General features: G+C 39.1%; 1 protein-coding gene across 12 annotated transcripts in view; it reads left to right on the top strand.

Moving 5' to 3' along the window:
• Dock10 (dedicator of cytokinesis 10) overlaps positions 1–19,125 on the top strand; it is a 249,389-nt gene that overhangs the window by 185,812 nt on the left and 44,452 nt on the right. For all 12 annotated transcript variants that reach the window (XM_021165780.1, XM_029474701.1, XM_029474693.1 and 9 more), the window contains exons 25-31: positions 998–1,067; positions 4,344–4,457; positions 6,106–6,177; positions 12,358–12,504; positions 13,653–13,736; positions 15,351–15,447; positions 15,971–16,015. In XM_021165780.1, the coding sequence (XP_021021439.1) occupies positions 998–1,067; positions 4,344–4,457; positions 6,106–6,177; positions 12,358–12,504; positions 13,653–13,736; positions 15,351–15,447; positions 15,971–16,015 (629 nt within the window). The remainder of the gene's footprint in view (positions 1–997; positions 1,068–4,343; positions 4,458–6,105; positions 6,178–12,357; positions 12,505–13,652; positions 13,737–15,350; positions 15,448–15,970; positions 16,016–19,125) is intronic.

The following is a 19,125-nucleotide window of genomic DNA, read 5'->3' as shown; positions in this document are numbered from 1 at the left end:
TCTCTGTAACTCTTTCCATGGGTGTTTTGTTCCCAATTCTAAGAAGGGGCACAGTGTCCACACTTTGGTTTTCGTTCTTCTTGAGTTTCATGTATTTTGCAAATTGTATCTTATATCTTGGGTATCCTAAGTTTTTGGATACATATATACATATATACAAATATCTATATCTACAACTATATATGTATATGTATATCTACATATGTATATATATATATTTTTTTTTTCTTACAATGAAGGCTTTTAGCCTTGTTTATGACAAAAACCCCTGAGGTTGGTTCTAAGAAATTAAAAAAAAAAATCACTATCAGTTCCACAAACCTCCAGTTCCGGACCCAGATTAAAAATCCCAAATTGTGCCATCAAGTAATGTCCCTTTCAGCTGAATCTGTATGTCGATGTTGACAAGATTTTTAATATTGCAGCCTCTAGCTCTGTTGTACTTTCTGAGATTGCCCAAAGCTCTCCAACCATGCAGCAACTGTTCATGTTAATATGAAAAAGTATCAATGTACTGCTGCTACAAGAAACTCTAGCCCAGCTAATGAGGGAGATATCCAGCTTAACCTAATCTTTTTTTCCAAAAATAGGTCTTCTGCTCTCAGGTTGGAAGATGAGTCCTTTTTAATGGAATATGACCATTAATCAGAGCCTAATTGGGTACTTAAAAATGATCCCTTTTCCAGGAAGACAATGTCAGCAAGTGCAGAGACCACATGTGGTTCATGCAGCTCAGACAAAATGTCTCCAGATATTGCATGCTAAGACCTTAGTCCTTGGAATGTTTCTGGTTGGAAATGGCTCCCCGGTGATAGAAATATATCAAGTGCCCTCTATTGGGGAGTGAAGAAGGAATGAAAAGAGAATGAAGTGACTGGTTCACTCACCTGTCCACTCACCCCTTCATGAAATACCCCATTTCCAAGCATTCTAATGTGAAGATAAAGTGCTGTCTGCATACCTTCAGCTAAGTCACTGAACATCCATGCTTTTCCAGGGTTCTGGCTGACATTGTGGCCAAGTGTCATGAGGAGCAACTAGACCATTCTGTCCAGTCATACATTAAGGTAAGGAGTCATGATTAGGGCCCTGATCATATCCCCTGTGCTGTGTGGCTTGTCTCATTTCCTGTCTGCACCAAGTGAGAGGTTCTCACCCTGACATTTGATGGCGACCCACCACAGTCAGAACACAAGTTCACTTTAGTAGAATTCCATTTCCTTTAATTGGTGGGCTAACTATATAAATGTTTAAATGCAAAACTCCTATGTGCATGTGTGATATGGGACTGGTGGAAAGAAAAGAACAAAGGAGAAAGCTAAAACAGTGCTCCTTTGAAGTTGACATTGGAAATATATGAAATCTCTGGGCTAATGAAGGAAGACTTCTCTGGGTTTGTTGAATGCTTTATGTTTCTTCTGCAATGTTTTCTTAGCTCTTTTTATTGTTTTTCTCAGGCATTATTTCATTTCCCCAGTTACTGTATATTTGTACCTGCTTCTGGTATGTTGAGTCCTTTATCTTCTGTCATGAACCATTTGACCATCTCATTGGTGTGCACTGCTTCCTCAGTGTTCCTTATCAAGTGTTCACTTGGAAGTGTTCTCTTCTCATTTTCAGTTGGCTGGGAATTGGTGCCAGTGAACTTGGGATGATGTTTGTACTCTGATAGCTCTGCTCCAAACATCCTTCCACTGAATGTACAGAAGCAACCCAATCCAGAGGCAAAGACAAGCATTCTAAATTACATTATAAGACATACAAAACCTACAGTCCTATTTTGTCCACACAGATGAGGCCTTCAGAGTTGTTGACTTTTAACGGAATTGCATTCAAGTCATACATGGTGATAAACATAGACTTGTGCATTCTAAATGTCTAGAAATACAACTGGAGAAGAACTGGGGCCCTTTGTGTTAGAAACCTCTTTTAACAATAACTGGCATGGTAAAAATGTTGCTTTCAGAAGTACCGAGTAATCCCATTCTAGAATGAACCACTCTGAGATTCTACCTGCAAGGCTTTCTATTTATGTATATTCTGCCAGAAATGTTGGATGTCTTCCTCAAGCACCAAACCATGGGTGTGTGCCCCTCATTAAAATAGCCTGATTCCTGGAAATAGTCATTTCCCAGCAACTTCACTGAGATATAGTTTTACCTGCTAGGACCTCAACTTCAGTTGCGAATTCCACCTACAAATACACTATAGTTTACTCTCTGTTTAAGAGAGAGGCACCACTTTGCAGGTGAATTGATGTATGCATTTATTTGCCAGTGGAATTATCTGTAGAGAGCTTATCTTCTTCATGCTTACCCTAGCTTTCTGTTTCAATCCACAAAGAGACCATATAGAATAAAATGATTCCTTGAATCCTGTACTTCATTCTGGGAACTCTTATTTCAAGGGTAGGGTCAATATCTCATTCAAATGGAGTTGTTTAGAAATATATTAAGAACTTCAGCTGTTGTGGCTACTTCTACCATCACCAAGCCAGATACCTGTGAGAACCTCAGATGCTCAGACTCTTACTCTGTGGTCCTCTTGGAAATGTATCTTAGTATGGGCTTCATTCCCAACCAGGAAAACAGGAAATATCTTGGCAGGATTGTCTCAGTCTGCAAAAACAGAAGAGGGGTGGCTTATCTCTTTTGTTCTAAAGTAGTTCAACTCCAGAAATAGTCATACATGAAAGACCAGTTTGATGATTCCTAAGGATGTTTTAGACTTTATTTTCAATTAAACAAATGCTTTCTAGTAAATACAACTACTCCAGAAAAATCCCTAACCTAAGAGATGAGAGACTAGAGTCTAAGCAGTGACAGATCCTGATGAGTGGGCTACAAAAGGAAGTGGCTAGAAAGCATCAGGAAGCTCAGTTTTCTCCTCTCATACATGAAAGGACACAGACCAGATGAGGCTCCGGCCCTGTGGTTCTGCGAGCAGACCCCTGCTGAGTTAAATGGTTAACAAGCTGACCTAGAGCTCAGAGTCTGAATTTATTCTTACCATAGATGTGGGGAGGCATTTAACATAAAGATTTATACTAAGTCCCACGCCAAGGAATACTGTTTAAAGAAAAAAAAACTGGTGGGCTGATTCCAAGACATGCTTGTATATCCTCCGGTGGTGTAATAGTCAATGCAATTTATATTTATTCACAAGTAAACGAAACACCATTTCAAGTTCAGTGGTACTGATGACTCACTCCATTCACAATATCAAACTGCACAGATACGCCATGTCCTTTTCCAAGATGTGCATCCAAGTCGATTTAATGAAATGCCATGCTTCACGGGGGTTTGTAGCACTGTCAATTCTGAAAATCGGGTTTACAATGTAAGAATATTCAATTTCCAGTTGGAATGAATTACCCTTCAGGCTAAATAACTGCATTTAGTCACACAGTGGGTGGTGAGTTCGTCTGCATACGAAGCACAATGCTTAAAGGAAAATAATCACCTTAGTTGTAGCCGGTTTTATAAATCTGTTGGCTTTTTGTCTCTCCTTTGAGAAGAGCTTCAAACCTCGGGCCATATGATGGTGCAGATGGGCTTGAAAGTCCCAAGAAAAGGTTAGAGATCCTAAAGGAAATGTACCAGTTTCTGGCCTACCTTCCCTTTCAGCTGTAGTCCATTCTAAAGTGTGACTATCACAAAGGCCATACCTTTTCTTGAGTCAAACCCAACTCCTAAACAAACTACTGTAATTCAGTATGAAGCATTTTATGTTTTGAAATGTGTGTGTTGATATATGTGGGTCCTTAAAGTATATGAAGAAATAAAGAAAAGTATCACACTATGATTCTTGGAGAGAAGGCTAAAAAGTAGACAGCATTTGTTATCTTACTGATGGCTGATGTGTATCAACCTCTCCATAGTTGTGTCTAGCACAGGATGGTAGAACCTGGGCTTGTGGGGGACTCACCTCCTCACCTCTGGAAAGGACCTGCTCCCCCACTTGGCTATTTGAGTGGGTACTCTACCCTTTCAGGATGAAGAATTGCTACCATGCCACCCATTGCCAGTGGAAGGAAAGAGAAGGGGAGAGTATCCTAAGTAGGTGTGTCCAAGCCCTCCATGAACCTGCCCAGTGGTTCTCTGGCCCTTTCTCTTGATTTCTACAAAAAGAATTCCAAGAAGAGCTTAGGTGAGCAAGGCCCTACTTCTGCAAAGACCCCAACTAGGAGCAAGTGTGTCCTCTCTTATATCATCAGGCCTCTACTGACTCCATGACAAAAGTAGACACAAGCAGTTGATTATGAGAAATGAATTATTTCGTAGGATAATCTTTGAAACTTTTTACAGGTAATTAACCTTTTCTACTCTTTGGGTTTTCTTCAGTTTGTATTCAAGACCAGGTCCTACAAAGAGAGAACAATACATGAGGAACTGGCTAAAAATTTGAGTGATCTTTTGAAGTCCAATGATTCAACGATAGTCAAGCATGTTCTAGAGGTAACTCTCTTCATAAAAGTGGATACGTTTGCAAGCAATGGATGCAGAACTCTGATCACCAGAAGATTATAGGACTCATTGATGTCCACACTTAATTTTCCTTCTAATTTCTGACATAGGTTTCATATCACAGTTTCATTATATTAAATTATCGAGCAAATGGGGAGGTCTATAGCAAGAGAACAGAGAGGAGTGGGTTACAGTCAAGTGCTTTGATCTAAAAGCAAAATGAATTACTATTGAAAAAATCTAAAACATTCACAAACAGTAAGTATAACACATAGCTTGGGCAGCTAGTTACAATAGGAAAATTCTTAGGGAAGGATTGTAATGGTATATTCACAAGCATATTGATAAGCACAGCCAGTTTTGGGTCTCTAATGGAACATGTGTGGGGACATGAAGAAGAGACACAGAGCAGTTAAGAAGAATAAGCATGCTGAGGACAAAAAGTGAGGCTTGTACCTGTACTAAGGGAGGCAGGTGATAATATGGAGAATGGGGCGCTTGAAAAGAAAGCATGAAGAAGGTCAGGGAACTGCCCATGGGGACATTACAGTAGAACACTGCAGGTGAAGAAAAGGCCTTTACTATTCAGTGAGGCTGTAGCACACTGGGACTGGGACAACCAGTGTGCACAAGGATGGGAGGGGTTTAAATGAAGCCAGAGAAACCACAAGTAGCCTGGGATGCTGTGTACCACCGGAGAGAGTAGAGAGTATCTGTTAAATTCAGAAACAAATGGCAAAACATTTGTCAGAATGACTAAAAGTGAAGTTTGGGGTTAGACAGGTGATGGAGATGCCTTGGATCTTCTGTATGCCTTGGATTCTTTAAATAGTCCTGATGGTATGGCCTTCACTTCCAGTATCAAGCAGACACTTTGATTCCTTTAGGGAAGTGACCCATCCACTAAGCCATGACTAGTTCTTTAAAAGGAACATTACTGTCCTCCCCTTCGCCTAAGTCAGTCCCTCAGAATTTAAGGTGAGGTCCCACAGTGGTTACCACAACAATGCACCAGCCAAACACTGGAGGTGGCCCAAATGCCCTCTGGTAGCAGAGCAAACCGGTTCATAGTCGTTGTATATGTGATGTGGTGTTGAGATGTGACTCCATGCTAATGACTCTCCATAAATGAGACTCTAAACATAGTATGTTGAATTTAAAAGGAAGTCTCAGGACACTTGATTTAAAATAGCAATTTTTATGTGGAGTTCAGTAATTTGAAATTAAAATACTTTATTGTATAAATATTGGTGGGAAGATGATCAGCACAAAATAGAGAGCCTGGTGGTGAGCCCGCCACAAAAGCTTCATTTTAGCTTCGTTAAGTGAAACAGAGTATCTCATAAGTCAATTTTCCATGAACAGATGCTCAGAAAGTCATGTCAAGTAAATTGTTGACTTTTTATCATAATTTCTATATTATGAAAAAAGTTGAAGTATAGGATGTGAACTATTACAATTATAACTTTGACAAAGGTTAAGGTAACAGAAAATGCATTTCTTCCCTAGTCCATTTAACTTATTCATATTTATTTTAAGATTGAAAAAAATTGAGTAGCAATATTCTATTGTAAAGCTCATAATTGTCATTATTTTACCATAGATTAATAAATCCTTCATTGTCTCTTCTCTCCTGTAGCATTCTTGGTTCTTCTTTGCCATTATTCTAAAATCAATGGCACAGCACTTGATTGACACAAACAAAATTCAGGTAAGATCATAGGTAATATAGCAATGTAATATCATCCAACAATTAAGCTAATGAACATGTTCTCATTAGTTCCACATTTATTGGCTGTGTAAAACCTTAGCCATTTACATTCGTTGCTTTTTAAGTACAAGAAATGATCACCTATGTTAATAAAGGCTTATTCAGAAACAGATGCCAAGAGAAAAATGACAAATTTAAGATCTATGGAGGAGACTTAACTCCAAAGGACAAATGGGACTAGGAAATACAAGGTAGACAGGTCTGATACCCATGAGAGAAAACGGAAAGGGAGGAGGGCCTGGTTAAAATGAGCCTGGCAGTGAAGAAGCTTTCAGCCTGGCCAATGAGTCATCTGGAAGCAAAGCATGCTCATTGGGGGCATTGTGCTCTGCACAGGTCCTGCTGGTAAGCCTCAGCCCACTCCATCGCTAAATAGAATCAGCCTGGAATACTGTGGTTGAGCCATGAGTGATTAATTAGGTCTTGGATGGGACAGCTTTGTACATGTTTTCCACAAGTTAAAGAAATGTCTGGGCTTCTGCAGTCCACCGTTGTCATGGCACACTGCACACAACCATGAATCTGCTCCTCCACAGCCCCCATTGGCCTCTCAGAAGATGAGGGTTGGTGGGATTAACTCCAACTCCTGCCACAGCAGCTGGCCTCCTCAGAACCATGCCTACCTGAGCTCACCAGCCCCTTCCTCTACAATCTAGGTCTGCTCCCCCTAGCTCACATTGGGAGAAGGCCTTGGTGACCCACCAGAGAGTATGACCCAGACCTTCCTTCCATGGTGCTCTGAATCTCTGATAACCTGACTTGACTGCAGTCAGGGCTGCTGCGTGTCATCACTCACAATCACAGTCAGGCAATGAGGACCAAGGGAATAGCATGAGTTCTCATACATCTACCATTTAGATAAAGCTAGGGAGGGGCTCTAAGACTCTCCCCTTCCCACCAGCATACAGAGGGGTAGAGTCAGAACAGTATTGCATGTGATGAACACAGTAAGGAACACTGACATTGTAGAGGTTAGACAGTGCCAGATTTCTCTCTGCCATCCTTACAAGAACAGCTCCAAACAATAAGTTCCATGCTCAGTGTTGATCCAAATACCCATTTCTTCTATATAATCTTTATACCTGGGACCAGGTAAATGACTTTGAGGTGGTTCTTGAACACACACATGAACATGCACACTCTCATGCAAACACACACACACACACACACACACACACACACACACCATCCATCCATCCATTCATCCATCTAAATGTTACCAGAACTTTAGTCAAGGATCTTCAGACTCTGTACGTATGCACTCTTAACAGGGTACATATGATAGTGATTTGGGTTTCTAGGTAGAAATGCTATATAGATCCTCTGTCCAGTGATGCTTCAAGTATATGACTGTTCCCCTCTCTCTAGCATACCTAGCCTTGGTAAATGTCCATAAGGCCTTGTGGCGAAAAATCGATAGAACCATTGCTGCATACAAGTTACTTAGAGTACAGTTTTTGGAAACTTTCCTCTAACATAGCTTCCTCTTCAATTCATAGGTACTGGATGTAGAAGTTGACTCTAGTCTATATCTCCTTAATGAGATAGACCCCTTCATTTTCCAGTTGTCTGGCCCTAACTCCTTTGTGCGTGTTAGTAACCACCATAGTTCAGCTCCTGCATATTTCATACATCATTATTCAACTCTATGGATCCCTCTGTGTCAAGCTCCTTTGAATGTCCCTCTACCTTTAGCAATTATTATAACCCTCTAGCCACACATATCATGTGGCCTCAGTTACTAGGGTTCATATCCTATGGCTGCTTCTGCTATTACCAGACACAAGATACCATAGAACATCACAGTGATGGTAGTACCAGCATCTTCTTGGTAGCTTGGGGTCGTTGGAATATTCACTGTGATTTCCTGTGCAACTTCAGGTTCTAGTGGGCACAATGGTCTCAGTTAATAGCAATTCCTGCAGGTATACTTTCTTCTATGTCTTTACTCCAGCCTTTATCCTCTACTACAGTGGCTAAGACAATTACAGTTTAACTTCAGGTGACTTATATCCATCTGAAAAACATCAATTTCTATAGAAGGCTACCTATCATTTAATCCTACATGTTTAAAAAATACCTTCTCCTCTATTATTGTAGAGTATGCCCTTTTATACCCTGTCCCTTTCATCAAACAGCCTCAGTGGCCAATATTAAATGACTTTGTGTTACTCTTATAGATGCTACCTAGTTTTCATAGCCAATTATGATATAGTCTCTAGTCTTCCTGTTTAGGCCCAGAAAGCTGTCAGCTTAGGCTTCTCATGAAAGAAGAGATGGGTGAGCTTCCCTAGAGTTTGTCTATTTCCTTACAAAGCCAGGGCTTTGTGGTGTCTTCTCTAGTGAGAGAAGAGCCAACTGTTACAGGAAAATAGGCAACACTATAAACAGTAAAGGTTAAGGACAAAACACAGGGGCATTGAGTCACCAACCAGAAGCTCCTGCCAGGCCCCAGCACTTGCCAGCCATCACCTTGACCTTGGTATGAGGAAATGCTTTGCGGTTCACTCATCTCTGCAGACTGCATGTCTTCACCACAACCTCTACATGTGTGTTTTGCATACATCTGCTATCCAACTTCTAAATATAAGAAAGAGCCTCCTGCCCCAAAGGAAGAGGAAGATCTAACGTGGAGATAAGAATAATTCCTGTCTCTGAATTTTCTAAATTCTACTGTGCCGGGATCAGAAATTTTCTCGATGTTGTAATTCCTGCTCTGTCACTGAAGCACTGGGTAGTAAAAATGACACTTGGCATCTAGATAGGGGCTGGGTTTCTTCAGCTGTACAAGAATGGATTAGACTAAATTCTGCTACAGTTGTAATTGATAGACTGTATGCTCTCATCTAGATAGGTCATAGAACAGACTAAGACCAAACCATCTAGACAGCCCCACTGTGCTGTTTTTACTGATCCCAATTTCCCTTTTTCTTACCTACTTCAACAGTAGCCCTCACATTAATCCCAGCACCTTCTATTTTTCTTACTAGCCTCCATAGGAAAACTTGTCATCCTTTGACACAAAAGCATCATAGTCAAATTTTCCCAAGTGTGTGAGTGCTTTCTTTTTCTTTTCTGTCTCTTTTAATTATAGAGTGAGTGGCTTTCTACACTTAAGGAATTTTAGTCATGAATTTCAGAAGCAAGTGTGGAGAACCTGAGGGAGTCAGGAGCCTGTAATTTGGTGCACTGAATGCTGAGATGCGGCTTCACAGAGAGTTCCCCTGGGTGACTCCTGGATGCTGAGATGCAGCTTCACAGAGAGTTTCCCTGGGTGACTCCTGGTCTGCAGACTGAGGAGCATTTCTATTCCTGGGATCTGCTCCATGTCTTCTCAACACTGATCTCAAGTCCCAGCAGGCCCACGGAGCTAACTAACCTTCTTTTCCGCCCCCTCACTCACTAGTTTCCAACAAAGCTCCCTCATGACCTTGGCTGTCTAACAACCCAGCTCCTCCTCATCTCTGCTCCAGATGTGCAGTTTGGGAGTCACCGCAATACCCTTCTACCTATCCTTCACCTCAAGCTTTTCTGGTATTTATCCAGGGACTAATTGGAAATATTCCATGTATGTTTAGCACATCACATGCCTTTGGGTTAAGAGTGGGAGTAGACCACAAGGAGAATTTCAACAGAAGGCTTCAAGAGGGGGGATGAAAGAGAATATCAAAATCTATGCCCTTCACACATATCTCCCAGGAGATAACATAAGCTCTGCTATTTGTAATAAGTCTTAAAAAAATTAATAAACCCCAAAGAGGAAACTGGAAATGTGCTTCACTTATGTAACAAGTGCTTGTTGTGCCAAGGGATGGTCCAGTCAGTAAAGGGCTTTCTGCACAAGCCAAGCGCCCTGGTTCGAATCCTAGTGCCCACATATAAAGCAAGGTGTGGTCGCATGTACTTGTAATTTCAGTGCTGGAAAGTAGAGACAAGTGGATTATCTGGAGCTCATTGGCCAATAGGCTTAGCTTAAATAGCAAACATCAGGTCTCAAAGAGAGATTCTGTCTGTCCAACAAAATAAGGGGGACAGCTCCTAAAGAAGACAGCTGAGATCAACCCCTACACACACACACACACACACACACACACACACACACACACACACGAGCATATATACCTTTCTACTCACAGCACTCCCCACAGACACAAACACAATAAATAAATAGATAAATAAATAAATAATTACTGTTTTTTGAATAGGTAAATTATTTGTTTTTATTGCCTAAGGTGAATGGAGAAGGATGAAAATGGCATATGTGATTTATCAGATTGGATGTTTTTGTCAATTTGTATGATTTTTAACAATAAATTTTAAATACATACAAAGAATAATGATGAGGCTTTTAAAATACTTACAAGTGGTGTTACAGAAAGAAAAATAAAAGTCGGCTCCAATGTTCCATTATTAATTCTCCATTTAGAACAAACCCTGTAATAACAGCCCTCGTGGTTTGTATTTCTACAGGATGAAAGGCTGCATGCTTGCAGTTGAAAATTACATGACTCAATTTAACTCTAAAATAGTGATGATAATTACTAAAGCCAACTTGTAGAGATGAAAGAGGTTCTTTTTGACCTTCTAGGAAAGACCTATGTGAACCCAGAGAGCTCAACTGTCTAAAATTTTCCCACTTCATAAGGACATCCAAACATTACATAAAATTGTATTAAGTATGTTATAAATCTCACATCCAAGCTCTATTATGTCTAGTGTCATAAAGATCTTGATCTTCTCTGTTGTAAATTCTGGAACCATAGATTAGGACTGACTAGAACTCATGTTAGAAACTACTTCAGGCCAGTATCTATTTTCATCCAGTTATTTGCTTATTTGTTACAAGTTTTTACATTTTTATTTTTGTAAGTGTACAATGTATATGTGATAGTGTGTAAGTGTGTGTGTGTGTGTGTGTGTGTGTGTGTGTGTGTGTAGGAAAGAATGTGTTTGGTGAGTTCTTGTGAAGTCCAGAGTCTTCATCACCATCAGTCTTCATCTTTTTTTCTTGAGGCAGTCTATCACTGAACTTTGAGCTCAGTGATTGGCTACACTCTCTAGCCAGTGAGCTCCAAGAATCCACCTGTCTCTGCTCCTACTCCCTATGATATTATTGAAGATGCAAGCCACCATGCCCAGCCATCACAGTTACTCCTGCTTCCAAAGCAGAGAAGTTACCAACTGAGCCATTCTCAGGATATTCATTAGCACCATAGTTCTTTACATTTTGACAATGTCATACATATGTACAATATATTACAATCACAGTCACCCCTCCCCAGTACTCTTTGCTATCCCCCTTCCCTTCCTTCTGAACCCCTTTTTTCTTCCCATCTAGTCCCCCATAGGCCACACCACTGGACAAAATTGCATACCCTCCTCCAGCATCCACTAGCAGTCATTAGAACCTTAGGGACATAAGTAGAGCCTTGTGGGCACTCCCTCTGCCCATGATTGAAAGCTTAAGTATCCAATCCTGTATAGGTTTCTATAGCCACTCTTTGATCACAATAGCCATAGTAATATTATATCTGGATGGCAGCATTCCACGATATTCTTCCCAATCATCCATGACTTAAATTCTTTCCTTATTCTCTTTTGTGATATTTCCTTGCACTAGAAAGGGGCCTTGCTATAGAAGGTGTCTCTTTTAAGGCTGAACACTCATAGATTTATATTTTAAAATTCATTTTAAATTAAAATAAATGGAGCTATCTGACTAAAAGAATGTCTTAGAATAATATTCATCTTAAAATTAATATGTTGTATTTAAAGTTTAATAGTTATTCCTTGGGAGGCAAAAGGAAGGAGTTAATAAGGGGGCATAAAATTATTCGTGTTTTTCTTCGCACATGTCTATGTGGTTTGAGTATTTGAGATTAATAGCTTTTAATGAAAAAAAAAAAGTGTAAATTTACCAGTCAGGCTAGAAGGGAACATTTAGAAAAAACAGAATTATGACCTTGAAACTTGAAAGGGTTAGAAGTTTTATGGCTGCTTTCAAGTTTTCCAAAGAACTCCTTTGATTAGCTGTTCTGTGAACTAAGGTAAGTCTTTCAGTTTGCCCTCCTGGCTTGGAAGCTCACACACCATCTTATAGGTGAAACATTCTTTCCTTAGCTTCCCAGAGCTCAAAGATTTCCCGAGTCTTACCAAAGTGAACTAGACAACCTGGTAATGGGCCTGTGTGACCACGTGATTTGGAAATGCAAGGAAGCCCCTGAGGAAACCAAAAGAGCAAACCACAGCGTTGCCAGATTCCTTAAGGTACAGTTATGCAAGAGCTCTGTTCTGTTCCAGTCCCCTTGACAGTGGCTGCAAGGTGTCCTAAATGTCATTAGCACAATCTCTATTTATAATGAAGTATCAAACAGTGAGATGAACACTCCACTTTTACACCTCTTCTCTTGAAATATGTTTAATATTCATTTGAGCCCAGAGGCTCACTAAAGAAAAATAGATAAAAATTAGATAAAAATGTGCACCTAAGTGTTGTCAAACCATGGTGCTTCTGAATAATTTCAAACAGGAAGAGGAGACGTTGAGAGGAATCACACTGTGGTGATGTCATTCTCCTGAGGTCATTGCTGTCTATCTATAAACTTTATGTGGAGGCAACAGAAAATGTCCAAGATGACAACGTAAATGGTAATGGCAAAAAGAATAGATAGACAATGAGCACATCTACTAACAATAGCAATAACAACAGATCACCTAGACTTCAGATACACACACACACATGCAAAGTTTGTGAATGAAAAGGTAGTATCATAAATGTCCATTATGCATACATACGTTAAATAACTTAATAGTGTTTATTGGCACAAAAGACAATGAAAGCTTTGGGGGATGATTGTTAAAAGTAGTAGAGAAAAATAAAGGGAACTGCTCCCTAATAGAAATAGCAGGGTCTCTTCTCTTTGTTCTTCAAATGCATGCTTCCCTCGATGAAATAGAAAACAGTCCCCTGGGGAAGGAAGCCAATAAGAATGAAGAGAGTACTGGCCCATTGTACCATTTTCCATCCCACCCAGAGGTACAGCAGATGGTCTCCACCCAAGCTACTCTGGGATCAATGCACTAAAAACAGTAATAAGATGTAACCAAGTAATTAAAAGGCAGGCAACTTTGTATATAAAAGGGAAAGTCTAAAATACCTCATTAGAAAATTCCAAGCAATATGTTAAACAGTCATTAGGTGCAGGTTTGGAACCTCAAGTCGTCATCCTATCCGCAGCACTTGGATTAGTTGTTATAATCAGATGGGTGTTCTCACAGGCTTTAGAGATTTAAAAACATAGATAAATAGAAACACATAGCACACTTAGTTGAATATTACTCCGATTCAGTATATAATCGTCTTTCCTAAAGTCCCACAAGTAAAAAGATTTGACTTTGGGATTCTATCTTCCTAGCGCTGCTTTACATTTATGGACCGGGGATTCGTGTTCAAGATGGTGAACAATTACATCAGCATGTTCTCTTCCGGTGAGTTTAAGGTAAGGACCGAGAATGGGAGTAATGGTTGCTCTAACCCAGCATGGTAACTAAGGCAAGCTCTGTGTGAATCTGCCTGAAACACTGACCTAACATCCACTTCATGAGTCACAAAAGAAGGTCTCTACCATCTGGTTTGGAACTTTTCTTTGCTGACAGACTTCTTATAACTATTTTAATCTCATTGCTATGGATATTCAAGTTATTTCTGTTCTCATAATTTACATTAATAACATTCATTTATTCTAGATGTTCAGGGTTATAGTTTTAAATATTCCCTAACAGTCTTCTGGACTTCATTGTAGTTTTACAATACTCCTTTTATCTCTAATTTTGTTAATTTGGATTTTTTTCTTAATTAGTTTGGATAGGGTATGTCAGTCATATTTATCTTTCCAAAGAACCAACTCTTCAGTTGATTCTTTATGTTATTCTTTTAGTTCCTATTTCATTAATTTCTTCCCTAGACCTTCATTATTTCTGGTAACTACTCCTTCCTTTTGAGATTTGCAAATTCCTCTTTATCTGAGACCTTAAATTGTACATTAAGCTATTATTTGAGATCTTTCTCGTTTTTTTCACAGACGCACTCATACCTGCAAACTCCATTGTAGACATAACCTTAGCTGTATAAGGTCCTTTAAATATTTCTTTAAAGACTATCCAGTTGCATACCTATGATGCATGAACTGTGAATAATCTCCATTTAAATATAATTGCACTAGGCCTATATATTTTCTGAAGACCAATTAGTATATCCTCAGTGAAGAATAATTAATGCGTGTGTGCAATTTAATTATATACTTGCTCAAATACAAAAGAACACATCAAATACGCTTCTTGTTTGAAATGGCAGTTTTCTACATTATTGAATGTTGTTGCCAGAAATAGAATTCTAATCTGAGGTAAAAGGATACTTTTATATTTTGTGAACTAATAATAGTATATATAGTAGTGACAAGTCAATTTGTTCATACATGAGAGTGGATATAAAAATGTTATGACAGTCCATCACCCCTATGTAAATTATGTTTATCTTAAACCAAGTCTAAACTCTTATATTCCTGTCCAAGCACAGACGTTGTAGAAAAGACACACTTTTTTGCAGAGACAGGGGAGAAAGGAACTAAATGGCAGATGCTGAGAACTAGTGACCTGTGGAGTTGCTGCCACTTCAGATAATATGTGCCATTCTCTTCCTTGATGCTGGACCTCACCTGTTTATGATCACAGTCTGTTCTGTGATTTGAGTTGGAGTCTTGAGAGGACTCCATTAACATAATTGCAGCAAGACAGAACATACAATAAATGCGTTATAATATAAGCTAAAAGCAGGACTCAGGGTTTTCTCTCATGGGGATGGAATGTGGGTTACAGTTGCTCTCTTCCGACAGGTTGTCTTGACCTGTGTGCAAAGATAAGGAGTGTGACCACAAGAAGCACTTCTGAGCAAGCACACTCCCCTAAACCTAGGAACTACTTGGTGGTCATACAAAATTAACTATTTTTTCTTTGTAATGGTCCAATTGAAGCACACACCTTTCTTTCTCTTTTGCTTGTTTTTTTGAAACTTCATGATGTACAAACAATAACCATGCTGTTTGCTTCTGTTTCAGACTTTATGCCAGTATAAGTTTGATTTCCTTCAGGAAGTTTGTCAACATGAGCACTTTATCCCTTTGTGTCTCCCCATAAGATCTGCAAACATTCCAGGTAACAAGTCCACACGTGTTCCTAGGTCCCTGCGAGGCATGTACTTGTTCTGACTCTGTGCTCCAGTTTCCTTAACCATTCTGTTTGAATGGCTATCTAAGCCTAATCATCCCCAGCAATGAATGCATACTAAGGGGATCAGGAGAGAAAGAAGAAGAGGGGGAAGGAGGAAGAAGAGGAAAATTTCTTTTTTTTTCTAACTTAATACCAAGTTATTCATGGCTAGATAAGTTAGCTAAGATATTTGGAGGGGTAACAAATCTTTCTGTGGTCAGGTTAATTCTAATTAGTCATTCTAAGTCAACAATGCTGTAAAAATCTTTATATATATTTATATTAATATATATTAATTCTGTTCATGAAAATGAGGAGCATACAAACTAAGTTTTCTTGGAAAAGATGATGTAATAACAAATTGAAATATATTTTAAATTTCTCATATAAATTAAACTAATTAATAGATGTATATATGTATTTGAGTATAGACATGTCTGAAAATATTCTCTATTTATACCATATCTAGATCCCTTGACACCTTCAGAATCAATTCGAGAGCTACATGCCTCAGGTAAGGAATGATATTTCATATTACCTGCATAAGCCTATAGCAGTAATATCATGTTAATGAGCACAGATGCTACACATGCCTATGCAGCATACAACCAGCATATTCAAATGCTTGTCTGAACTTTCCTCATTTCTCACACATAATTTGATACCTTAACTTTAATTCCTTTGTATTTTATTCTTCAGGGGTTGCCATCTTAATTTTCCAAGTCATCTGAAATCTTCCTCATATGTACAACAAAGTCCCAAGCTATACACATGTGTTCCTTACAATTTGGTCTACAAAGCATTGCTATTAACTACAGTTTTCATGCTACATTCTTGGCATCATAACACATTCACCCCCTCACTGAGTGTCTGTGCCTGGGAGAAAAATGTCTCATTTCTCTCATCTCCCCAGTCCCTCAAAGCTACGTTTCTAGTCTACTTCCATGAGCTTAGCTTTTGAACATCCACAGATGAGATCCTGAATATCTGTGTTTTGTTTTCACTTCCCACATTTCTCTCTACTACATACAAGAAGCATATTTCCTACCCCCTTTCATATCTTTGGGATAAAGTCCCAAGAAACATGGAGTTGCAGATGTTTATTTAAGATGTTGAGTTTTATATGAAATCTAGAATGGCAGGTGAGGGCAAGATGTGTGGAGAAAAGAGAGTCCTTGTGCATTCTTAGTGGGAATGTAAATTAATAAATCCATGAGTGAGAACAGTTTGGAGGTGTCTCAAAATAAAAGATGGTAGATAGATAGATAGATAGATAGATAGATAGATAGATAGATAGATAGATAGATAGATCCCCTATTCTATAAATAAGAAGAGGTATGTTTGTCATGTCCTTGAGAAGACACATGGTCACTGAAGCACTATTCACCAGCTAGGGCTCCAACTACTAAGGAACAAAATGCATATAGCAAGGTGAAGTACTGTTTGCCCATTAAATATTAGTATCATTTGTGGCATGGTGGAAGGAACTGGATCTCACTCCAGTGAGTTAAATGAGCCAGAAATAAGGACAACTTGCACTTGATCTTACTTATATATGATTCCAAACCATGGGCACTTAGAAGTTGAGAAAGTACAGTTGTGGTTACATACTCATGAAGTGTATAAGGGAGGTACGGAGAAAGACTGGCCAAAATGGATCCAGTGTGGTTCATTCAGTAGAAGCTAGAAGTCCTGGTTACTGTTGCACAGTAGATACTGGGTAACATAATGTACTTCAAAAAGCTAGAAGCAAGGGCATTGAATGTTCTCATGATAGAAGAGTAATAAATATTTAGGACTTAAATATGTTTAGCTGATTTAAACATGCAACATATACATGTACATATATAAATGTACACATGTATGTATATATGTATGTATATGCATATATATGTATGTGTGTATATATACATATACATATACATATACATATACATATACATATACATATACATATACATATACATATACATATACATATACATATACAAGGCTTTGCATGCTGCCTCATTCTCATGAAGAAATTTTATGTTTTCTTTATGTATTGGTTAAAAAAGAAAAGAGAAATGTTCTGATTTCAGTTGCTTTGGGCATATATCCTTAAGTTGCATTTCTGAATGATGAAGTAGTTATGTCTTTATTTATCTGAGGAACTCCCATTCTGGTTTTCCATACTGGCCACACTAATATACAAGTTCACTTGGGCAGTGTATTGGGTTCCTGCTGCTTCTTCACTTTGTCCTTATCACTCATTATCATTTGACGTTTGGTAGTGGCCACTCTGACAGGCCTGAGCTGACAGCTCACTGGGACTATGAGTTGCACTTTCCTGATTATCCGTGTTACTAAATACTTCCTTTCATTCTCTTGTTGAAACTTTAATGTCTTCCTTAGAAAACTGCTTCTTCAAGTTCTTTACCTAGTTTTGAATCTCATTATTTGCATTTAGAGTATTATTTTGTCTTGCCATTAGCCTGTATAGATTATTTATGCTTTATCATTTTTAAGATGGATTTTTAAGTGTTATGAAAATTTGAATGCACATATATAGGTACACCACCTGGTTGTCTGGGGTTTGCAGAGGCTAAAAGGCAGCACTGGATCCCCTGGAACTGGAATTATAGGTGTTTGTGAGCCACTATGTATGCTGAAAACTGCCCAGACTACCTACAGTTGGAGCAAGGCTTTTAACTACTGAGGCATCTCTGCAGATCCACTGTCTTTTAAATACAACAAGCCCCTATAGGATAGATGGTTTGCACATACTTGCTCACAGTCCTTAAGTTGACTCCTCCTCTCCTTCTTCCTCTCCCCCTCCCCCTCCTTTTCTTCTTCTCCCCCTTGTTTTCCTTTAAGGTCTAGAAACATTTTCTAATTTCAATGTACTTTTCAGTTGTATATTTTGGCTTTTGTCACCAGGACTTGTGGGGTCATATTCATAACAGCATTAAGCATTCCAACATGAGGAAGTTTCCCCAATGTTATCTTGGGTGCTAGCCCCCTGCTATGGGAAAATTACACTGGGGAGCAACTCCAAGTTAGTCTAGTCATTACAAAATAATTAACATAATAGTTTGGGCTCAGATTTTCCAGTCCCAATGGCTTTTCCCTCTCCCTGTTCAGTCACCTTCTTCAACCAACTAGTCCTGATGTTCCTGCTGCTGCCAGTTCCTATGACCCCAGCCCAAACATGGTCTCTTTTGTTCCCTCTGCATCGAGTTGCATCTCTCACTTCACATACCCCTATATCTAACTCTCGTAAATCCCAACCCTATATTAATAAATCAATAAATCACAAGTTAATGAGGCCATTGATCTCAAAACTCTTAGTGTCAGCCAAGCAGTGGGGGTGCACTTTTAATCCCAGTACTTGGAAGGCAGAGATAGGCAGGCCTCTATGAGTTCAAGGCCAGCCTGGTCTACAGAGTAAGTTCCAGGACAGCCAAGGTTACAGAAAGACTCTGTCTTGAATAAAACAAAACAAAAGCAAAAACATTGTTGAAGACCAGCTCTGAACAGTATGCTCAGTAATCCAAGGAGGGGATGTGCAGTTGGTGAGGATGTAAAACGGCACACTCTCACACACACTTGGTGGATAAAGCAAGCTCCAATGAGCAAGCTCCA

This window comes from Mus caroli, chromosome 1 (assembly GCF_900094665.2).
Source record: "Mus caroli chromosome 1, CAROLI_EIJ_v1.1, whole genome shotgun sequence".
In the NCBI taxonomy this organism is placed as follows: domain Eukaryota; kingdom Metazoa; phylum Chordata; class Mammalia; order Rodentia; family Muridae; genus Mus; species Mus caroli.
Note: the sequence above shows the minus strand (reverse complement) of the source record. Positions and strands in the feature narration are given on the sequence as shown.